This window comes from Copadichromis virginalis, linkage group LG18 (genome assembly GCF_057382275.1).
Source record: "Copadichromis virginalis isolate Kocher_CV1m ecotype Utaka linkage group LG18, C_Virginalis_male_GT1.1, whole genome shotgun sequence".
In the NCBI taxonomy this organism is placed as follows: domain Eukaryota; kingdom Metazoa; phylum Chordata; class Actinopteri; order Cichliformes; family Cichlidae; genus Copadichromis; species Copadichromis virginalis.
Window position 1 is genome coordinate 23,252,506 of NC_140635.1, and position 22,866 is coordinate 23,275,371.

Sequence of the window (22,866 nt, forward strand, 5' to 3'; positions counted from 1 at the left end):
CAGGCTTACATACACAAAGTATAAAATAAAAGCCAGGCACATAAATATGTGTCACACTTGCACACTACTCTGTGCAAACTGGATAAAGCTGCTAACAATAAGCAGAGGACCACTTGGTCAATATGCCAGTTACCCAGATGAAGGTAAGGAAAGGGCAAATCATAGCCAATCAGTGAAGAGCTTTCACTGTCCTCTAGCAAGAGCTGACCCCCTGACCCTATTTGATGACCCTCAGGCCAAAGGTCAACACTCCAGGGGTCAGAGGGCATCGCCATAGACTGGCCAGAGAGGCACTGTCATGGCAACAGCACTGCCTAAAGAATGGTAAGGTGTGGCCAGCATGTGGATTGGAAGATGGGGATGTGATGGTACCTGATTTGTTACTAACTTAAATTTGAGGGGTTTTCCGTTTTATTGTTGTGTACATAAAATACATTTTATACCTCTGCTCTGGTACCTATGGAAATTTGTTAACCTGGGTTCTTTTCTGATGTCACGGCTCTCATGTCTTTGATTTGTCAGCGGTTTAACCGCTTCACTCATTTCCCTCATTCAAATGTGTGTTTGAAACTCAAGGGGAGTAAATAGACAAATTAATCAAATGTGTACACAAGAACTTCTTTCTTCCCCAATAAGTCATCTAAGTCATCCAAAGTCTGGTAAGATTAACGTTGTGACCCTTTACAAGGAGCCTGAACTTTAGCTTTAGAACAAGTGAATTGCCCCTTGTTACTAAACCCTAAGTAATAAGTGAGGTCAGTTTTTTCAATGCTTAAATCCTTCATATTTTAAATAAATTATTCCAGTTTACATAACTGGTATTTTGTATTGGACACAGCATTTACATACGCAAAAAAAGATTCTTTCCTCATGAAGTAAAAATTTTGAATAAAATGTAACTGGACTATATAGAAATCAATAGGGAAGGAAATATATAAATTAATACAATTCAAGGAAATATTCATGGTGTACCAATCGCATCATTTTCATTATACTAAAATCCATTAAATTCAAATACATTGTTCTTCTGTAACAAAATCACATAGAAAATGTTATATGTAATTAAATTACTATAAGTCAACAATATATATTTTAAGTGCATTTTTGGACTTCTGTGTTTCATATAAAGCCTGTTCTGGATGTTTATTTCATTCTGTTGCTTCTGTTAATCACCTGTTTTAAGAGCCGGTGTACCTTTTGTACCGGAATCCATGCTGGGTTGCACCATCTTGTGGTGGTTGTGCGCACAGCTCCTGTGGTATTGCTGCTTCTATTAAACTTAGCTGCTAGTATATCAAGTACAATTGTGTTAGTCCATTAATTCACTTATGGACTTTTAAGTTGGTTGCCAACATAGAGATGTACTTGTCTGGTTCCAGTGTAATATTAAATGAGCAAATGGTAAACTTATCATTACTCAATAGTCCACGTTTTTGTCTGGGTTCAACCTCACCTCATGGTACAAACAGCATGAAATAGAAAAACTGAGGGGTAAAGTTTTTCTATTGACCTTTCCTGCTCAGCAATACTCAGTTGAGTAAGCCTATTTGTAGGCTGTGTAACTCTGTAGAGGTGTAACATGTGGACTAAAGTGAAAGTAAATTAAAGTGAACAAAGGATATTCAAAAGTCCTGTCCCTAATTGTACACTGTAGCGCTGTCAAAGTAACTGCTGTTTACTGCTAACAGGCATGTTTCCAGTAGCGCAGAGGCATTGAAAAGAGAGAGGTTGGTATGAGAATTTGCCCTGAGAGCACAAGAGCTACAAAACTTTCAAAGAGAAATTGGGCAATGCTATTAGCAGTTACAGGCCTGCTGCAGCCGATCCCTCATCTCCCTACTTGAACCTTCACTCAGGTTATTCAGGTACAGTCAAGAAGGACAGCACATCACCTTGCTCTTTCTTTCCATGTGTGTGTAGGAATATACATTACTGTGTGTACAGCTACATAGGTAATGCATATTCAGTTCAATTAAGTTCTGTTTTATTTATATAGAACCAAATCACAACAAAAGTTGCCTCAAGGTGCTATACACTGTAAGCTACACACCCAACAATAATACAAAGAAAACAGAGAAAAACGCGATGACCAAGCCCTTAGGCGACAGTGGGAACGAAAAAGTCAGTTTTAGCAGAAAGAAACGTGCCACTTGTAATTTCATTGTACCTGTGACAACGACAATAATGACATTCTGATTCTGATTCCAGCAGAACCAGGCTCAGGGAGGGGCGGCCATCTGCTACCACCGGATGGGGGTGAGTAGGATAAAGGAGCCTCTGTGGAAGAGAGCCAGAGATTAATAATAACAAATAATTAAGCAGCCTACTCCTATTGCAGCATAACTAAGGGAGGATTCAGGGTCACCTGATCCAGCCCTAACTATATGCTTTAGAAAAAAAGAAAGTTTTAAACCTAATCTTGAAAGTAGAGATAATGTCTGTCTCCTGAATCCAAAGCTGGTTCCACAGAAGGGGCCAATAAAGAGACGTTAATATACAAGAAATAAGCTCTCTTTTTCTAGTATCTGTCAATATTCTCGCTGCAGCATTTTAGATGAATTCAATTTTCAGGGAGTTTTCAGGACATCTTGATAATAACGAATTACAGTCCAGCCTAGAGGTATTAAATGCATGAACTAGTTTTTTAGCGTCACTCTGAGATAGGATTTTTCTAATTTTACAGATATTGCGCAAATGGTAGTCCTATTTGTTCAATATGTGCATTAAAGGACATATCCTGGTCAAAAATAACTCCAAGATTCCTATCAGTGTTTCTGGAGGCCAGATTAATGCCATCCAGAATGGACATCTGTCTAGAAACCGCATTTCTAAGATTTTTAGGTCTTTATGTCTTTAAGACATTCCTGCAGTTTAACTAACTTGTGTGTGTTATCTGGCTTGATCCACAGATAGTCATATGAGCAACAACAATAACATAAAATGTACATTTAAAAAAAGTTAAATTAACATAAAATAATTAGATTTTTTTTTTAAATAAAAGTTATGGCGCTGTTTATAAAAATTAGTAATTATGTAATTAAATAAAAGGCAGTGACAAACAAAAATAAACAAACAAAAAAAACGTGTTTAGTCTGGATTTATACGAACTGAGATTTGGAGAGCTGGTGTTTGATGCACGGAGCAGGAAAACTGAGAACAGAGTGTTTCTCTGCGTTCACAGTCAGTGTTTATGGTTTCTAACCCTGCGGCAGCATGTGGGAAGAGAAGTTCCTGGCAATCATACATTTTATTCCGACGTTGATGTGAACGCTTGTTATGACTAACTAGGCTTGGTATTAACATTGACAACTAACAGATTCGTTTATAAGACAGCTGTCCGAAATCCCGATTGATCATCGAGCATTCAGCGAGCAGGGAGTTATCAGTATGTGTAAGGGAAAGAAGTAGTCTAGTGGCAGATGGTATCCTTACATAAGCCAAATACGCTTGTGCAAGCGTTAAAAGCTGCCCTTGCAGTTTTACCAGGAAGGAAAAGTGTGCTTTGTGGGATGAAAGGTTCAAAAGCAATTCAATGACTGAAGAGTACAGTTACAGTCTGCAGGTGTCTGCTTTTCTTTTTTCTTTTTCTTTCTTTCTTTCTTTTTCATTTCTAACACGTCTATGCACGGCGTGTCTGGTTTGACATGTTGCATAAGGTATCTTAAAGCAACTCTCTAGAAACAGTTCGCTTGCGCTCCTCCAGGTTTTTTGCGAGCATGTCAAATGGAAATATCAGAGACTTTGACGAAATCACGTCTTTTCTGGGCGACTACGGGCTCTTTCAAATTCTCGTTATGGTTCTGCTCAGTGTAAGTACAATGCCCGCAGGATACATGGGTGTAATTGTGGTTTTTGTTTCGGATACACCCGAACATTATTGCAGAAGCCCAAACAGCTCCTCGCGCAACGGCACAGAGTGGGAACAGGAGAATGGTTTCCATGACCGGGGCAGCTGGATGGGACCGGGCAGCTGCTCTCGATACAAGCTCAATGAAAACTGGACAGAAAAAGCAGCCGGCTTCAATGACACAGAACAGTGTTTGGACGGCTGGGTTTTCAGCACTGACAAATACACCACCACCATCGTTTCTGAGGTTCAGTACTGCCTAAATGATCACTGACAGTCAGCCTGTAGTACACGAATTGTTTCGTATGGCTGTGACATTAAAAGACTTCGAGAGCTAAAACATGTAAAAATTGCTTCATGTATTCGAAATAAACTCACTTTATTCTATTATTTTTGTCTGAACGTAACCCGAATAACCATATTCTCTCCTTTTAACTGAAGTGGGATCTTGTGTGCGACAATGCATGGAAAGTCCCTTTCTCCACCTCTTTCTTCTTTGTGGGGGCACTTATTGGATCTTTTATTAGTGGACATCTATCAGACCGGTAAGTCTGTCATATAAAAATATGTAATCAGCCTTTGTTTAAAAAACGTTAAGATAAGGAGGCTGAAAGATATCGTGGCTTTAACAAGTAGCCTTTGTCTTCTTTTTTTTCACGAGGAAAGGTTAAAAAAGTTTTTTTTTCTTACCTGGGTGAATTGAAAAAAAAAATCATAAAAAGCTTTTGATATATGATTGCTAAAGTGACCTACAAATAAAACTAGTTGCTTTAAAGTTTTAGGAGGAGAGTTAAATTGTTTTCAGAACAGATAAGTCATGTAAAAATATTTAATACTGCAGTCTGAAAGATGGAGGAGTGTGGCTCAAAGAGGCTCCTAAATTTAGGTCTGTGTATTAAATGTGCATGTTCTTTTGTGTGAGTATGTATTTCCTGGCTGAAAACTATCAAGAGTGTATTTAGAACTCTGCAGGTTTGAGGTTGAAGCCTGCAGAGCTGTTTTCATGTCATCTGAGGCTTGTGTTTGTTTCCAGTTTGGATTCTATGATCCGCTTGTCTCAGCAAGTTGTTTGGTAAACGGATCAAAGATCTGGAAGCAGATATTCAGTCTAAATATCCAGGTAGTGGGCAACAGAGCAACATAGTGTACGCACTACTGTGGTAGAAGGGAATCTTTTTCTTAGTTCATAACAAGCAGGCAAAGCTACAAGTAAAGATTGTCTCTTTCACTTTTAGTTATTGGTATTTGGGTTGTTTTTTTTATTTTAAATTTTTTTTTATATATATATATTTACATATGTATTATTTGATGAGCTGAAACCAAACAATTTTTAGCAGTGGTGCTGACAGAAAACAATTAAAACCCATACCATCTGAGAGAATCAAAAAAATAGAGAGAAGTAAAACTGATAACCAGCCCAAACTCACTATGATACTGTTATGTTTTCATGACATTACATCTTTACATCTCTGTATTCCCTATTTCTGCATAACTTTTCTTACAGATTTGGTAGAAAGCCAGTATTTTTTTTCACTATGATCCTACAAACAGTCACCGCTTTGATCCAGGTCACCTCCGTCAGCTGGGTCATGTTCACTATCCTCAACTGTCTAAGAGGACTTGGCCAAATTTCCAATTTCATTGCATCACTCGTACTCGGTAAGGCAGCCCATTTGCTCCTATCACACTTCAAGAAGTCTCGGCATGTATTCTCCAGGGCTGAAACAAAGTGTAGCACAGAGCCATGCTTCTGTTCCTCAGCGTGGCGGTGGTTCAAAACCCATTGAAAGGTTGTGCTGTACCAATTCATTTTGGGTCTTAAAAACCTGGTTGTATTGTGTTGAGGCAGTTTAAAGAAGCATTAATCACTATTTCTTGTCTTTTTGTTAAACATATCACATTTACCTAACACAGAGGAGACACACGTTTCTAGTAGGGTTACATCATCCAGCGTAAAAAAAAAAAAATTGTGCCAAACACGTTGATCCTTCCGCTGTGGTGACATTTTATAAATAAAAGGTCAGCCAATAGAAGCTTTCATGTGAACGAGCAGAATTAAAGTCTACATAAAAGTTTCTTTAACCCCGAGAGGTCTAATCAGCATCTGTGGTGATCCTAACCATAATTTATTATATTATTTAATTTCTTCTGACTATGATTGCCGACTCCTGTTTGTCTGAACAAAGCTGTATTTTTCAGCTCCAGAGGTATCTCCATGAAATCAGATAAAGTGCCTCAAGCATTGAAGGAGCATCCTTTTGATCTAAGGCTGTGCTCCTTGAAAGAAAGGCGTTTTGGCTTTTTGTAGCTTACTTTTCATCTCCAAGGCTCTAGGCTAAAGTAAAATACTCCTTTAAGCCATTGTCTCAGAAAACCAATCCTCTCATGTTTCCTTTCATTAAAGCCCAATCCTTCATCTTTGTCTTGTCCAGGTTCTGAAATGCTGAGTAAGTCTGCCAGGGTGACCTACATTCTGCTGGGACACAGTCTTGGGTTTGGCTTTGGTTATGCCTTATTGCCCCTCTTTGCTTACTTCATACGTGGCTGGAGGATGCTGCTGGTTGCTGCTGCCCTCCCAGGCTTCCTATTTATTCCAGCGTGGTGGTAAATCTAATGGATGATGATTCATGTAACCAGTGCACAGAGAATTTTATTAGGACTTTGTGCACCCCTGCATTTCAGTGCATTAATCCGATATTAGCAATGCAATTTTAGAGAAACATGTCAGTATTCGGGTTTTAGCATTCAGTTAAAGGTTGCGTAAAAAATCTGAATGGGGAAAGATTTTACCATGATATTATTGTAAGTGCTATTGGCTGTTTTTAAAAAAAAAAAAAAAAAAAAAAAAACATAACATAAGAGTCTCTTGGGTTAACTCTAATAAAACATATATAATATTGTGGTCTGATGAAAATGACCAGAGCAGCTGGAGCTGATACAATGACATAGCTAACTCACATAACTGCTGTTTATATTTGTGGTGTTCACGACATGCCCAGCCTTGTCAATAAGTAGCTATAGGTTCCTGTTAAACAAAACTGGAAAACTGAGTCCACAGTTACTTGTTAAACTCAATTTCCATGTGATGCTGCATGTGGATGTCTCATAACAGCAACTTTGCTTCTTGTTATGAAAAGTATAAAACATATTCACATACATTATAGAAATATTTGATCAGCGAGTGGAGACCAACAGACGTGTTACAGCAGGCAACATCAAAATTTGTGCATGTACTATTTGGTTTCACTGTGAAAGTAACTCTGGAACGTTTGATGAATGCAGAGTTAGAACAGAAGTTAGTCAATGCCTGCAAGATAATGTTTTTGTTTAGTCAGATACATTACATGTACATATTCTGTCACTCAGCGTAAGGAATTAGAATATTTTTTATTTATCCTTCAATCTAACCAGCCAAGCTAAACGAATCTATTTTTTTTGGTTTTATTTGTCTTTGTGTTAATATATAACATAAAAAACTGTTCAAGGGCAAGTTGCATCAAAGCAAACCAGAAGATTTCTGAAATAATGCCCTTTAGGCAGGCAAGGCCAAATTAGGGAAATTTGAAAATAACCTATCAGCACAAACATGTCACGCCAACTGTCAGGCACGGTGGTGGAGGGTGGTGATTTGAGTTTGTTTTGCAGCCACAGGATTTGGGCACCTTGCAATCACTAGGCCGACCATGAACACCTCTGTATACCAAAGTATTGTTAAGTCAGATGTGAGGCCAGCTGTCGGACAAATAAAGCTTCATCCAAATTGTGTCATGTAACAGGACAATGATTGAAGCCACAGCAGCAAATCTGCGACAGAATGGCTGAAAAACAAAAGAATCAAGGTGTTGCCATGGCCCAGTCAAAGTCCAGATCTCACCCTGACTGAAATGCTGTGGCAAAACCTTAAAAGAGCAAATAAACGAATGCCCACAAACTGCAATGAACTGAAGCAACATTGTAAAAAAGAGTGGGTCAAAGTTCCTTCACAGCGATATGAGAGACCCATAAAGTCATGCAGAAAACTTTTACTTCAAGTTATTGCTGCTAAAGGTGGTTCTACAAGCTACTGAATCACAGGTTGTACGTAGTTTTCCAAAGGACTGCTTAGAGTCAAAACCAGTGAAAAATATCTTTTTGACAGGAGTGTATATATACTGGAGGAGTGTCCACCACACAGACAGAGAGAGAGAAAACAACAACGGACCCAACCCAGTACAGGATCTAAATAAACAGGAATAATGAAATAAAACAGATTAATGAACTTAATTAATGAACCTCAGAATTGTTCCTCATATATACTCTGACATGTAGATTTAGTTACATCTGGTATCACACAGTATATCAAATCCGTACATTACTGAACTGGCGTTACTGAAAACTGTTATGCTGTCAAATCCACTGAGGGTTTTGCTGAGTGATGCAATAAGTCTTTCGTTTTCTTTTAGAAACCAGAATGGCACACACATAAAACAAAGTCCAGCCTCACTATCCTTTTTACGAGCGCATGAAACTAATTTCTCAAAAGCAAAGTTCACTCACGATCAGTTCAGACAAGATAACACTGTTGTCAGTCAGCCTGGACGACATTTGGGTGACAGTTGTGATAGATAACACGTGTTTTCACTGAATCTGGAAAAATCTTGTTTTGAGGTGCATGTTTTGCTACACGCTTTTCACTGCTCTTGTGTGTGCAGCTTGATTCCTGAGTCGCCTCGTTGGCTTTTGCAGAAAGGTCGAGTGGAGGAGGCTGAGCTTGTCATACGTAAGGCTGCCCAGTGGAACAGAGTCCCCGCCCCTGAGGTCATATTCAGAGCTGGGGATTGCTTGGAGCTCATGGTACCATTTTTTTTTTTTTATTTCCTTGAGCTATGAAAGCCATTGTGCTCCAGTATAAAATATAACTTAAATTGTAGAAATCACACAATACTTTTCCACCATGCAATCTGAAATTATTATATATTCAGTGTGGACAGACGACTTTGCTCTATAATGTTCTGTTTCTTTCTGTGTCTAATTCAGCAAAATAAAGATGAAGAAGAGCAGACATACACTTACATGGACTTGATGCGCACCCATAACATAAGGAACATAACAATTTTAGGTGTTTTCATATGGTAATGGGCTTTCCGGAAACATACAGTAATGCCAGATATTGTGTTGCATGTTTTAGTAGCAATAATTATGCTGTCTAATGTAAAACAAACTTGTATTGCTGAGTCTTGATTATGCTTTTTTTGCAGGATGTCTGTGGCCATGGTCTACTATGGGCTCTCTCTCAATAGCAGCAACCTGCATGGAAACATCTACCTCAACTGCTTCATTTCTGCAGCCATTGACATTGTTGTGTATGTAGCCACCTGGCTTCTGATTGATAGGGCTCCACGGCCCACTTTACTCTTCACCACGCTGATGTTCTGCGGTATCATGCTTCTGGTTATAAAGCTGGTTCCTGAAGGTATGTGTACAATATTAGCAGTGCCAGGAATTAACTAGAACACTCGGTAGATTAGCACTTTGTTTAAACTTTTTCTAATCACTGCCTTTTTCTTTCCAGACATGCCCATCATGGTCCAGGTGTTGGCTTTGGTGGGAAAGACTGGTGTATCTGCTGCTTACTGCTTTATCTACGTGTTTTTCACTGAGCTGATGCCCACTGTGGTCAGAAACATGGGCTTGGGGATCTGCGCCACAGCTGGACGAATAGGAGCTATCATATGTCCTTATTTACTTTACATGGGTAAGTGTGCTTTCTTTTTGTTTTTCGGTCAGAGAGCTTAGGGGAGGTGCATGGGCATCAAAGCTGAAGCAACAATATCCATGTTCGGGGCTAATCTGGCATTTTAGTATTTCAGTTAGTGTTTCACTTTGATAACAGGGGCAGTGGTTAGCATTGCTGGCTCACAGCGAGAAGAGTTATATCCATGTTAGGGCGTTTCTGTGTGGAGTCGGTACATTTTCCTCATGTGTGGGTAGTCTGGCTCCTTCGTACAGTCTATAGACATGTGTGGGGTTAGGCTAACTAGATGTGAAGCATCTATGGTTGTCTGTCTCACCCTATGATAATTAAGTCTCCCAGCAACCCTAAAACGGATAAGCAGAAGAAACTGGATGGATGGACTTTGATTGGACAGCCTAACATTGCATCCTGGTTTGATCATGATTTCTGTAATAGGTTTGCAGTTCATGAGCCTGAGTGAAGGAAGCCGTGACAACAGAATTGACCTTAATGTGTAAAATCAACAGAGGCCACTTTCAAATGACAAAGTCCACTTTAGGATTGACGGTTTAATAAATAACACTATACATGCAGTTATTATCAGAGGCCTCATCCTCATTTCTACTGTGACCTAGAGTTGTCATGTGTGATTTAAGTGGTTTGATTAAGGAAGTCTGTTTTCCACCTCTCTTGAAATTATTTTTAGTTGGTTACAATTTTGTATATTCATTTCCCCAATGGTTTTCTCATCTTCTCTGGACTCTGTATATCTTTTTATTTCTGAAATACATCTTGGTAACCTGACCTCCTTCCATTATTGTGTACAAGAGAATGTGCTAACACCATTTTTCCCTTTTTCCGTTTTGTTTTTTTGTTGCCAGTATATTGCGTTATTGATCTGGTTTTAAATGTATTTGTAAATGTTGTAATATAATTCTTAATGCTTGTGTATTGTGCACATCTTCATGATGTGGAAATCCTTTTAACAGTGAAAAGATCTCTCATCTTTCCATTTTAAATGCCTTTTATTTTTCTTGCAGGTCTATACAGCAAGATCCTTCCCTACATCATTTTTGGCACAGCCAGTATTATGGCTGCTGCCGTTAGCATGTTGTTGCCAGACACCAGAAACAGCAAACTCCCTGACCTTCTCATCCAGACCAAACACATCAGACGGTATGCTGTTGATGGACGTACCGAGTTCAGATTTCCCTTTTATTTTAATGGCGTAATGTTTGTGGATGGGAGTACACTATAACCATGACCTGAAATTAAAGGATCCGGCTTTTGATAATAAGTCTGTTACTAATGTATTTGTATTATGCAGTATATATAAACACACTGGCTCGCATCAGAAAAATTTTAATTAAAAGGAGCAAAAATTCTTCAGAGCCAACTGAATCGCAGCATTTTTTTTGTGTGTGTGTATTTTAGCCATTCTTATTTATCTGTTCATTCTGCCTTCGTTTCTCTTTATATCTTTAAGCTTCTCCTGCTGTTCAAAGGAAGCTCTTTCAACCCGACCTGATGCAACTGAAGGCTTCAAAGAAGTGAACTAGAGTGCCATCTACTGAAAGGAAATCACACAGCAAGTGTGGAAGGACCACATGCATTTGAAGATGAACTACATGTATCGTTAGCTTTAAGATGTGTCTGTAGGACTGTGAGAGGTTAATCTGAAGAAAGTTAACTGAGCTTCTTTGTTCTTGTCATGCAGAATTAGTGATATACTTAAATTCCTGGGTTTACACTTTCTCCATCCAGAGTCTTAAATGGTGCTTTTGTTTTTGGCCTACTTGATTGTTCGTCTGTTTGTTTTTCAGAATGTATTTTTATGCACTCTTGTATTTACAACATTTATTAAAATAAACTGCATCTCACAATGATGTAGACAAAAAATAAATTGTGTAGATGGTTTTGAAATAGATTTTCCTAATTTGATAAGTCTTCATGTCTGTCCAGTTTTTGCTGATTTAGAAAAACACCCCTCATTTCATTATATTGTGCTAGGAAAATCAGATTTATTGAAACGTGTGTAAAAATACATTCGGAATACAAAAATAGTTTGCACAATTCTAAAGAGCCTGAAAGTGGTACCACCCTTATTTTTCAGTATGTCCTGAACTCTTTTAAGCTTTCTTAGGAATAGTTCTCCAGGGTTCTTGAACAATATTCAAGCTCTTCTTTTTTGTTTGTTGGCTGTATTTTGTTCTGTTCCCAGTGCTGTGGTCCAGATTCTGATGAGGAAAATCCATCACTTCCAGTGTTCCACTAAAGACATGATTTTCAGATTGTGTTCATTTGTTTCTTCAATTGTTTTTCTCTGAAGAACACACTGCACACCATGCTGACATGCTGTGTTTGAGCTAATAGCTCTTACAATGTGTAGACACTACACTGGTTTCAAAGTGCTTTTTTTTGCTTCCATAATTCATAGGTCAGTGTTAAATGGCTTAATACCATAAAACAGATACATAGTCTTCTGAAAATGGTCAGGTACAACAACTTGGCCAAACCTGTGTGAAAAATCAACCAATGTCCAAAGAAAAAACAGAGGGTCTTTCGAAAGTCTGGAGAATTATTGCCCATGATAACTTAAAAAAATAACAAAAAATAAATAAATACAAGAAAGGCTGGCAGCGTGGAAGGATGAAATAAAGAAATGAAGGCTGGCTTGAGACCTTCGCACGGTAATGTACATTGGTAATCCGAGAAAGAAGCGCAGTCACAATAGAAAGTCTCAGGCCTCCGTTTTGTGCTTCAGGTGAATGGATGAATTGTTAGCCAATCAAACAGGCAGCTTGGAAGGCTATAGATCCGAAAGACTTTCAAGCAGTACCATCAGCTTCACGATTATTTATTTATATAAATAAATATTTGAAAACCCTGCATTCCGGATAGTGTTCTAAAGAAATAAGTGTTATTAGTGCCTTCAAAGATAGATCCATATGTCTTTGAAGGCAGGTTAACAAATATAATGAACTTTAAATCTTTTGTTTTTTTATTATTTTACAATATTTTTTACAACTTTGTTATTTCCCATTTTACAAAACAAAAGGCCCTCACAGCATGTATTCGCTAAAGTCCTTTGTACAAAAGGTTGCACGTTTTAAAAAATGTAATGTAAATACACAAGTAGAGCGATAAAATAAAATACGTTTTTTAAAAATCGAATTAAATTTAAATGATCAAATAACGAGACTAATTTACGGGTTTTGTTTAATTATTTTTATTTTTCCTTTTTTACTAAAGAGTTTCATTTCATTCGGCCATCTGTTTACGTATGCTTTGGTATCTGTTGGAAGCATTAAGTATCTATATAAGTCAGCGTTCATACCGTCGATGGTTCATACTGCTGCTCGCGCAGCTGTCTAAAATATCGCGAGATTGCTACTCTGGACTACTTAAGGCTCAGTCTTGACTGCACCGCGCCCCCGTGATCGTCCCTGCTGAAGACACTAGACCCCGGTGTCTACAGCAATAACACACCTACCCCGCTGAAAGAAGATATTGGGATAAAACAGCCAGTTAAGCTAATGTTTCTAACTTAAACAAAGGGGGAAGTCACCGGAAGAAAAGTGAACAAACATCCGCTTGCTTTCGACTCGCGTGAAATGTGCGGCTGTCACGCAACAGCTAGCAGATGAAGTTAGTTAGATAGCTAGCTAACGTGTATGTGCTGATAGTTATGGCTTTAGCTTTGAAAATCTTTTTTTTGCCTTTACGTTGTAGCTAGTTAATCCTCGATTAATTGGACATTTACATTTTGGTGCAAGTGCGGTGACCATTATGCTAGTTGTCGTGCTACGTCTACTCATCTAACACTAACCTAGCTAGCTAAGACTGGTGTTATATTACCGTATTTGTATTCATAATTTGATGTGTCGCTCTTGTAGTAAATTAGATTTAAGCTGAGTCACAGGTTAAGCCGGCGTTGATTTGAAGACACAAATTAAGTAAGTTTAGCCAGGTTAACTGTCCTACCTGGTAACAGCTAAACAGAAAACGTCAAGTAGATAGCATCTAGTCTACAAGACAGTGTTTGTCTATTATCTAACCTCCCAAAGTTGCACGTGCTAATCACAGGCCCCTTACCTTGTCAGCAATTTCTAAATCATATAGATTACAGGATCTTATCATCTGTAGCTGTAGAGGAAAGTGTCACTCAGTCCAAGTTCATATTTTACCCTCAAATAAACATGGCTCCTAAAAAGAGACCAGTGCCCTTAAACATTGCTCCTGCTAGTGATGGATTATCCACCTCCATGAATACAGAGATTACATCTGAGTAAGTTGACCTGCTGAGTTAAAATTTTGCAGTTGTTTGAAAATATGTTATTCTAAACTGTCTCTTAATTTTATCAGGGCCAATTTAGAAGCGCTGAAGAAAATACTGGAGGAGCTGGACCTGGATGAACAACAAAAGAAAAGATTAGAAGCTTTCCTTACCCAGAAGGCCAAGGTTGGCGAGCTGAAAGATGATGACTTCCATCGTATCTGTGAGCTGGGTGCAGGCAACGGAGGAGTGGTCAACAAGGAGTGCCACAAACCTTCAGGCATAATCATGGCCAGAAAAGTGAGCTTTTGCAATTATAAAACAAAAAGCTGCTGGGTCTTTTATACTTGAGTTGATCTTTCTGGTATTAGTGTTCACCCTTTGATACCCATTTAATATAACACCTTTCTTCTGTGTTTAGCTCATACATTTAGAAATAAAACCTGCAATAAGAAACCAGATCATCAGAGAGCTTCAGGTACTACACGAGTGTAATTCTCCCTACATTGTGGGTTTCTATGGAGCTTTTTACAGCGATGGAGAAATCAGCATCTGCATGGAACACATGGTAAGAATTAAAAAAAATTGTATTCCAGTAGTGTTTTGATCCCAACAAAGATATCATCTTTTCTCTTATCTGTTGCTGAAGATTTATAGAGAGGACAACTGGATTAAAGTGTTTTTTACCCAAACAATCAAATGATGTTGTCTAAAATCCCTATCCATTTTGCCCAATGTCTTTGTAATTGAATTAATCTGGTGGGTGTGGGTGTGTGTATATGCGTGTATGCATATGCAGCAGTAATTTGTTGGAAGTGGGTTAATGAGGTACACAAACTGTGTTAATTCTTTACAGTATTCACAAAAAGGATAGAATAATCTAGCCAGTCACTGGCTACATTAGTCGCCTTGAGTTCTTCTTTGCACCTGACAGTGCCTTCTTCCTTGTCCCAAGATATACACTCTCCATCTGATATACTTGTTCCTAATCCTGCCAATTCTTGCCAGTCTCAATGTACATCTCAGTTCAATCTTCAATTGAATTCCACCTCATTTTCATCATCAGCCCCTTACAGACGCAGGTCTGTTATTACTTTTGCGTAACTGTTTTTAAGAATCAATCTGTTGGCATTTTCATTTACTTTCTGAATAGGGTCTTTCTGAATAAGGTCTTCAGGCTGCCTTCTGTTATTTTAGCACTCGTATCATAAGTTGCTGTAATCTCTCTGGTGTAGGATGGTGGCTCTCTGGACCAGGTGATGAAAGAAGCAAAGCGGATTCCTGAAGAGATTCTGGGCAAAGTCAGCATTGCTGTAAGTATATTATTTTTTGCTGTCATGTTCTAATGTGGTAGTAAGTGGTAGACATTAATGAAACAATGTAGTGTTTTAATTTAATTAATTGAGGTGTTTAAAAACAAACAAACAACCAAACAATCACGTTCTGTCATAGTTATGTTATGATTTGTATTGAGATTAGGATCAAAATAACCATACTTGCTTTGCACAAGTGCATCTAAACACTTGTCACTCTTAGGCTACGTTCACACTGCAGGCGAAAGTGCATCAAATCCAATTTTTTTTGACCCTATGCGACCCATATCCGATCATGGTATGACAGTGTGAATGGCGCAAATCCGATATTTTCAAATCCGATCTGGGTCACTTTCGTATGTGGTACTGAATCCGATACATATCTGATGTTTTAGAAAGTGACTGCTGTTTGAACGGTCAAGTCGCATTAACTCCGCCTTTTACGTCACCGACACAAGACTGAAGCCAATTATCAGCGCCAGAGAAGACATCGCGAACGCTTCCTGGCCATCCAGTGTAGATGTCAGTGAAACTGTTGGGAAGACAACGTAAACATTTTATTTGTACTGTATAATCTGCAGATTCTGACAGAAATCTGCAACTATCCTTTGAAGCGCCGCTCCTCTCTTAAACAGCAATAAGGATCATTATTAGGTTATTTACATTATTATGTAAATAACAAAATAACTTAAAGCAAAAATTGGGAAACGTGAAGTCCGAAGTCTTTATATTAAGGGCCATCAGTCAAACAATACTGTTGCTCTGGGTCTAAACAGAGCGCGTTGTGTGTGACATCTTCTTTTGCGCATGCGGGCCGCTTTGAGCGTTCACAGTAGAGCGCGTTTGCTGTCGCATTTTATTTGTAGCGTGAACGAGCAGACAAAAAAATTGGATTTGATCAAAAAATCGGAATTGAGCATTAAGACCTGCAGTGTGAACGTAGCCTTAGTTCAGGATGAGTTCTGTCATATTGTTTTCTGTAGCATCAAGCCTGTTTAGCGTCATTGACTTCCTTAATTTTTCTCCGCTTTGAAACAGGTTTTGAGAGGCCTTGCCTACCTAAGAGAAAAACATCAAATCATGCATAGAGGTATCAGCATTTTCATTAAGTTTATGATTGTATCTTGAATAAATGAGTTTCATCTGCAAGTAGGATGTGGAGCAGTTTCTATTCACAGCCTAGTTTGCTCTCAAGTGGGCCAGATTAGTAAAAGAACTGCATAATAACATCTTACTATAACGATCATTGTGTGCGTGTATGTTTGTTCCCAACTCCTTCTAGACCTCGTTCATTATTAAAATAAATTAAACTTGCTATATACATTTTTTGGAACTAAACTATAGGGTTTTACTCTTTTTGACTGAAACAAGTTGTTGGGATAGTAATATTTTCCATACAGATTCATTTGGGTATTAAAACTTTCATCATTTTTCCCAGAAAAGCAGTGTGGCTTGTTGAAAAAAAATGAGGATATTTATGATTTTACTACAACTTTGACACTTTGCAAAGCCATCCAGAGAAGGGCTGGACCATATCATACCATTCACGGTAATACCGGTGTAATGTTGGGCAACGATAAGAAAATGAAATATCGCGATAGAATATGGGTAAAACGCGCATGCGCAGTGCCTTTGTTTTCATACGCACATGGCGGCGATGGAGAATGAGAAGGGCGAAAGCCAATCGTTGAATGAAACGGATGAACCAGAATTGGTTTGTAAAAATGCTGCAACTTCAGTGGTGGAACTGGTTTGGCTTTCGTCCGTCAGATACAGAACAAAACACTATTTTCGGTAGAGCATGCTAGCTTTCCGTCGTTATTACCGTGTTTTTTGGAAAATACGGCACACTTAAAATCAATCCTTTGATTTTTCTGAAAATCGACAGATCCCCTTATAATCCCGTGTGCCTTATGTATGAATTCTGGTTGTTTTTACTGACCTCGAAACGATTTTATGTGGTACACGGCGCTCGAAAATCTATCAAATGTTTTAGTACGACTTTGCTAAGCCACGAACCCGCACCGCTTGATGGATTGTCGGACCATTACGGCTATCGTAGGCAGGCGCCTCGCAGAGTGATACGTACTGTGCTTCAACATAATAGAGATTGACAGACCACGTGACTTTCGCGCATTGCATGCCGGGAACTCGTGGCAAAACAATCCAAGTACCTGCATCAAATGCAAGCATTTGCAGCACCGCAAAACGTTCATTCTTCGGTTCCAATAAATTCTTGCTTTTTCTTTGCCCCCCAAAAAGGTATGTACAAAACGAAGGAGAACAATGCCGGTCCGTACAAAGACAGACTTGATGAAAAGTCAAAGAAAAGATACGAGGAAAAAAATCAAACCAGTGAAAGGGTCAGACCCTTACGAGCACACAGAGGGACAAAATACGTTAGCGTGCTGCCCAACTTTCACCACGCTCATATTTATAATCATACGGTTCTTGGAGTGAGTGCATACACTCATGAAGTTTAGTAACTTCAGGTCACTGCAACAAGCCCAGGTACAGTTTACCGCCGGATGGGTACAGGACCTTGAAATGCACCGTGTAGAACGAAAGACCATCGTACGTATCATAAGTTTACCAGTCTCACAAATCGTCTTCATAAATACACATTCGTTAACCGTTTATTAATAGGACCTTTGAGCTCAATGGTAATTAATTAGTAGTGGAAATAATTTCTGGTAGCATTACAGAAATGTAGCAGTGACAATAATATTGTATGCTGTAATCGTACTGGGCAATTAGTGATACAAAACTGTTTTACCCTGTGAATAAAAGTATATGTTTTTGTCAGTGTACCATGGTAATAACAGAAGCGAAACACAATATTGTGTCAGGACAATTTACTATTTATGCACAATAAACAAAGGAGCATAGCGCGACAATTTCTGTTCAACGCCAGACTTGCTTGTAACCTATATCACCAATTATGTTAAGAAAAATGACGCATTAACTACAACAGCAGACTGACCTTTGTGGAAATGCTTGGAGCAGACTAACCTGTGAGCTGGAGTGTTCTGGGACGTTATATTTTGTCTTTGAATGGCTGCAATCCAGTCGCCTCTTTGTTACTTCGGAAACATGGCTCGAACAATTTCTCTTCAACGATGTAATCTGATAACAACCGATCTCTTTACTCGTCGGCTTCCCGTGGCTGTCATGCGACCGGCTATTGCAGTTAATAACACAACAGCTTCTTGCCATTTTTTGTGTTTCTTTTTATTGCTGTATAACTGATTTCAATTGAAAGCCTGCGTGCGCTAGTACCTCTTGCCACGAGTTCCCAGAATTCTTTGCGATTTTACCCCTGAGTGACGTCACATTTTCAATCTCTATATTACCGTATTGTTTGTGTATAACTTCTTTTTACGTTTTGTGGATATTATACATGGTTATGCTGAGGATATGTCGGCCAATTCCCACTGGAAATGCCTTTTGGTTAAACTGTCAGCAAGGAATTTGCATTTGCACTGTAAAATTTTTATATAACTTTAATGCACTTAAAAAACAGCTGCTTGTTGAAGTGAAAATACATTGATGAGCTTTTTATGCACTAATAAAGTTGTGGAGTTGTAAAGTATTTTGTCTAGTGTCAAATATATCGTGAGTTATATCGTTATCGCAAATTTTCAAATGTATATCATGATGAATATTTTCGGTCATATCGCCCTGCTCTAATCCAGAGGATCTTAGTGCATCCTTTGGTGGGCTGATTCTGGGCCTCAGGCTGTTTGACATCCATAGTATAGAGATTCAGTTGGATAACATTTTCATGTAATTTTATAAGTAATAAAATGTCCTTTTTATCTCAGATGTGAAACCCTCAAACATCCTGGTAAACTCACGCGGGGAGATCAAGCTGTGTGACTTTGGTGTGAGCGGGCAGCTCATAGACTCAATGGCCAATTCCTTTGTTGGAACAAGATCCTACATGTCGGTATGTTTGGGTCTGTTTATGAAACCTGTGGACAAGTTTGTTTCGCATCAATGTTCATGTAATGTGAGAATCTTTTTAACTCATTTTAGGTCGGTAACTTGAATAACAGGATTCTTTTGTGCTAATTTTGATGAAGAGATTTATCCACTGATACATATTTAACTTGAGATTAATGCTTCAGCTGTTTGAACAGTGTTCAACAGTTCCATATTACTATAATAAAGAACTGATGATTGTTTTGTGTGTTGTTTATGTTTGATGTCTAGCCTGAGAGATTGCAGGGGACTCATTACTCTGTGCAGTCTGATGTGTGGAGTATGGGCTTGTCCCTTGTAGAGCTGTCAGTTGGACGCTTTCCCATCCCCCCTCCAGATGCTAAGGAGCTGGAGGCCATATTTGGACGACCGATCTTGGATGATACACAGGGACAGACCCACAGCACATCCCCTAGACCCAAACCTCCGGGTAGACCTGTTAGTGGTAAGCTACACTATCATCTGTGTGTGTTTCAGGTGGCTGGCTGAAAGTGCAGTAGGCAAACCTTGCATGCAGACTGCTCCAAGTTTCCACATGAGAAATCACGTAACTTGCTGATATCAGTGAATTAGACACTCTGATTTATGAACCTGTCAGCTCCGTGATTGCTCGATGCCCCAAAGGAATGTTTGCCATGTTTTTAATTGAAGGTTTTTTTCTGATTGAGTTCTCACTTGTTTTTTTTTAACTGACTTCCCCAGGCCACGGTCCGGTAATGGCTATCTTTGAACTACTAGACTACATTGTCAATGAGGTAAGATTATAAGAAGTTATCCAAAGCAGCATTTATTGTCAACCACGTAAAATCACGAATGAGTCACTTTCTGCTGTTTATACTACAACATTTTCTTTTAACTTTCAGCCACCGCCTAAACTACCCCATGGAGTATTCACCCCTGATTTTCAGGATTTTGTGACCAAGTGGTAGGACATTTTAAAACTCAACATATTGCTCACCTTTCCTCACTTACACATGTTAAGCGTCAAGTAGCATGACAAGTAATAGTGACATAACATTGGATTACATGTTTACTAACTTGATGGATTATCTTGATCTTCTTTGTGTCCAGTCTCATCAAAAATCCAGCAGACAGGGCTGACTTAAAAATGTTAATGGTAAGTGTCAGTTTGACTTTAAGTTCCCTATTTTTTTTAAACAGATTATCACAAAGTGAAATATGTGACAGGCCTAAATCACTGTCATTTTTATAGTAAAAAACTTCTCAACTAAACCGGCAGTGCTGTTTAACTTGATAGCAACTATATATTTAGTCAGCTGAGTTAGTGTGTTGTTAATATTTGTGCTTTTTCAGAACCACACGTTTATCAAGCGGTCTGAAGCAGAGGAGGTGGATTTCGCTGGGTGGCTTTGTAAAACAATGGGACTGAACCAACCCAGCACTCCCACGCGCACTGCAGATTGAGCTATGTATATTCACTCAGACATTATGTAAAAACATGAAGACACTGCTGCTTAAAACTGTACATTCAGATATACTGTATACACCTTGTGTGACACATCCTCCCTCAGGTGGATCCGTAAAAGCTTCATCTTCAAATCAGCTCTATGATATTTTATCACATAATTCACATCCCAGGATAGATATTTAAAAAAAACACACACAAATGATTGTTGGAAGTGTTGACAGCATAGAGTATTAGAGATTTATTCGGTTCAGGATTTTGACTCATTAAGACAGCAGATCGTACATATACTGTATAGAATTGTAAAAGACTTGCTTGAAAAGGTTCATAAAACAGAACAAAAGAAATAACCAATATTTGTAATTTCATCCCCAGCCCCCCTAAATCCAATGCAGTTTTCCAGCTTTCTTGTCTGAAATTTTCTGAAGTGCTCTGAGGCTTACGCTGTTTTCACACATGCACTGGAAAATGTTGAAAGAATCCAGTGTGGATACTGACCCAGTTACTCTGTATGGTCTCCCTTGCATGCGGCTCCACTGGGTAATGTCCAATTAAGGGCTGCAGTGCATGTTTGAAAACAGCATTACAGTACAAGTATGCCAATCCCAGTTATTACAATCATGGCTAGGCTTTGTGTGTCTACAGAAAAATATACTTATGAGTTTCTTTATATGTCTGTTATGCAAATACACTGAGAAATGTAAGGATTAGCTTATTTTACTGAACAGGTTGCGCGCATCTGAGATGTTTCTGAAGTTTCTTGCTTTTCTTAACATGGGAGATTTCTACTAATTTTGAGATGTCTTGAGGTGAAGCACAATGTTTCATGCTTTACAGCATGACCCTCATGTCAAAGCCAAAAATAATAAAAAAGTGTTTTTACAAACGTTAAAAATAGTCTGTTCTCTGTTGCCTCTCCGTTATAGGGTTATGTTTTGTTTTTAAAGTTAAACATCTCTGAATTTTCCTTCTGCAGGTTTCGTATGTTTAGTAAAAGACTTCCTTTGCAAATCCTGGAAATTCAGCCCTGGGCAGATTCTACTTTTAAGAAGGCTGCTTTTATCCCTTGAATGAACTCCATCATGGCTCAATGGGCATTGTCAGCTTAAACAAATTATCATTTTTTTTGTATACCCTCTAATGTAAACAACAGGATGTGGATTGGCCATGTGCATCCTGCGTTAGGGCATTTTGACTTTGTGTCCTGTCACCACCAGTTTAAAAACATAGTTTGGGGTAAATTCTTCAGAAACTTGATAAATCACAATGCTTTGGAGATGAATAAATGGTATGCACTGTGACTTCCAAGCATGATGGCTTCATTTACTGAAATATCACATCTGTCTTACACTTGTTTTACCAGAAGGGGGAAGCATATTGGGTGCATAGAACTGAGGACCTCCTGAACAAATACTAAAAAATAAAGTATAAGATATAGTAGTCTTCATATCTAAATATATCTGGGCTGAGAGATGCATTGTGAGGGCACTTCTGCTACCAAGTTAACGTTTGCATAATTGAATAAAGCTTAAGCTTGATATTGACCTGAGCCACTACCAGGTGAAGAAGGAAAAAAAATCCCCCCTTCCTTCCCTCTTATTTTGCATGGACAATGAAAACCTATCTAGTGTTGATTAAGCGCCTTCTCTTAATTGGGTGTCAACTTGCAGGATTAAAATGTAAGACACTGAGGTGTGGGAACGATACAGTGTTGCAGTATGCGGGGTGGCTAAGTGTTGACGGGAGGGGGACTAATGCAGCATAAAAACAGCAAAATCTGCAGTCATTAATATGCAAATATGCAAATGAGAGGGTAATTAAGCTTGGGCGTTTGTCAGTGGCTCTTTGATTGCTAATGAATTCCAATCTGCAAGAAAGGGGGAGGGGATGATGAGCTAAAAATTAGGAAAAAGAACAGGATGACATTGTGCTCCTCTCTCTTTCTTACAAAAATAAGGAAACGAGTGCAGCATGAAGGCTTACCAAACATTGCAATGTTTTTTTAGCTTGCGTCAGATACTAAAAAGGCCGTTGCAGTTGAAAACATGAAAGATACCTCTCACTAGAAATGCTGGCGCTAAAAATCAGTTTCAGCACGAGCAAACATCTCAGAAAAATGGGGAGGGGAGCGTGTGCCAACGACAATTAACCATTCACGCCGTCGGTGAGCAGTCAGCATGGCAGGCTTGAGCCACCGCAGGAAGGTAGAATGATTTCTGCTCATTAAGAGTGATGGGGCTGACCCCTGTTGAGAGATGCTCAGGTATCTTGGTGGGAGATGTGCACTGCCAGCATGGTGTGTGTCAC

The 22,866-nt window shown here is 38.8% G+C and overlaps 2 protein-coding genes across 3 annotated transcripts; both read left to right on the plus strand.

Annotated features, from left to right (window-relative positions):
- The first annotated feature begins 3,484 nt into the window (after positions 1-3,484).
- On the plus strand, positions 3,485-11,849 carry LOC146687866 (organic cation/carnitine transporter 2-like). 2 transcript variants are annotated; one of them, XM_085439360.1, is made up of 11 exons: positions 3,495-3,562; positions 3,884-4,094; positions 4,289-4,392; positions 5,352-5,506; positions 6,280-6,451; positions 8,539-8,680; positions 8,864-8,958; positions 9,085-9,299; positions 9,399-9,581; positions 10,601-10,736; positions 11,047-11,849. In XM_085439360.1, the coding sequence occupies exons 2-11, from the start codon at positions 3,957-3,959 to the stop codon at positions 11,117-11,119; spliced, it is 1,413 nt and encodes a 470-aa protein (XP_085295486.1). In that variant the 5' UTR covers positions 3,495-3,562; positions 3,884-3,956; the 3' UTR covers positions 11,120-11,849. The 2 variants fall into 2 exon arrangements, with proteins under 2 accessions (XP_085295485.1, XP_085295486.1); XM_085439359.1 differs by having other exon boundaries at positions 3,485-4,094.
- A 1,104-nt stretch (positions 11,850-12,953) lies between these two features.
- map2k2b (mitogen-activated protein kinase kinase 2b) lies at positions 12,954-21,492 on the plus strand. The gene is made up of 11 exons (XM_085438833.1): positions 12,954-13,848; positions 13,926-14,136; positions 14,258-14,404; positions 15,072-15,149; positions 16,188-16,239; positions 18,974-19,098; positions 19,365-19,578; positions 19,836-19,888; positions 19,997-20,058; positions 20,205-20,250; positions 20,448-21,492. The coding sequence occupies exons 1-11, from the start codon at positions 13,760-13,762 to the stop codon at positions 20,556-20,558; spliced, it is 1,188 nt and encodes a 395-aa protein (XP_085294959.1). The 5' UTR covers positions 12,954-13,759; the 3' UTR covers positions 20,559-21,492.
- The last annotated feature ends 1,374 nt before the right edge of the window (positions 21,493-22,866 follow it).

Coding starts and splice junctions, on each gene's coding strand:
- map2k2b (XM_085438833.1), top strand. CDS start 13,760: ATGGCTCCTAAAAAGAGACCAGTGCCCTTAAACATTGCTCCTGCTAGT. Junction 13,849..13,925: donor AATACAGAGATTACATCTGA/GTAAGTTGACCT, acceptor TAATTTTATCAG/GGCCAATTTAGAAGCGCTGA. Junction 14,405..15,071: donor GCATCTGCATGGAACACATG/GTAAGAATTAAA, acceptor TCTCTGGTGTAG/GATGGTGGCTCTCTGGACCA.
- LOC146687866 (XM_085439359.1), top strand. CDS start 3,717: ATGTCAAATGGAAATATCAGAGACTTTGACGAAATCACGTCTTTTCTG. Junction 4,095..4,288: donor CCACCACCATCGTTTCTGAG/GTTCAGTACTGC, acceptor TTTTAACTGAAG/TGGGATCTTGTGTGCGACAA. Junction 10,737..11,046: donor CAGACCAAACACATCAGACG/GTATGCTGTTGA, acceptor TATATCTTTAAG/CTTCTCCTGCTGTTCAAAGG.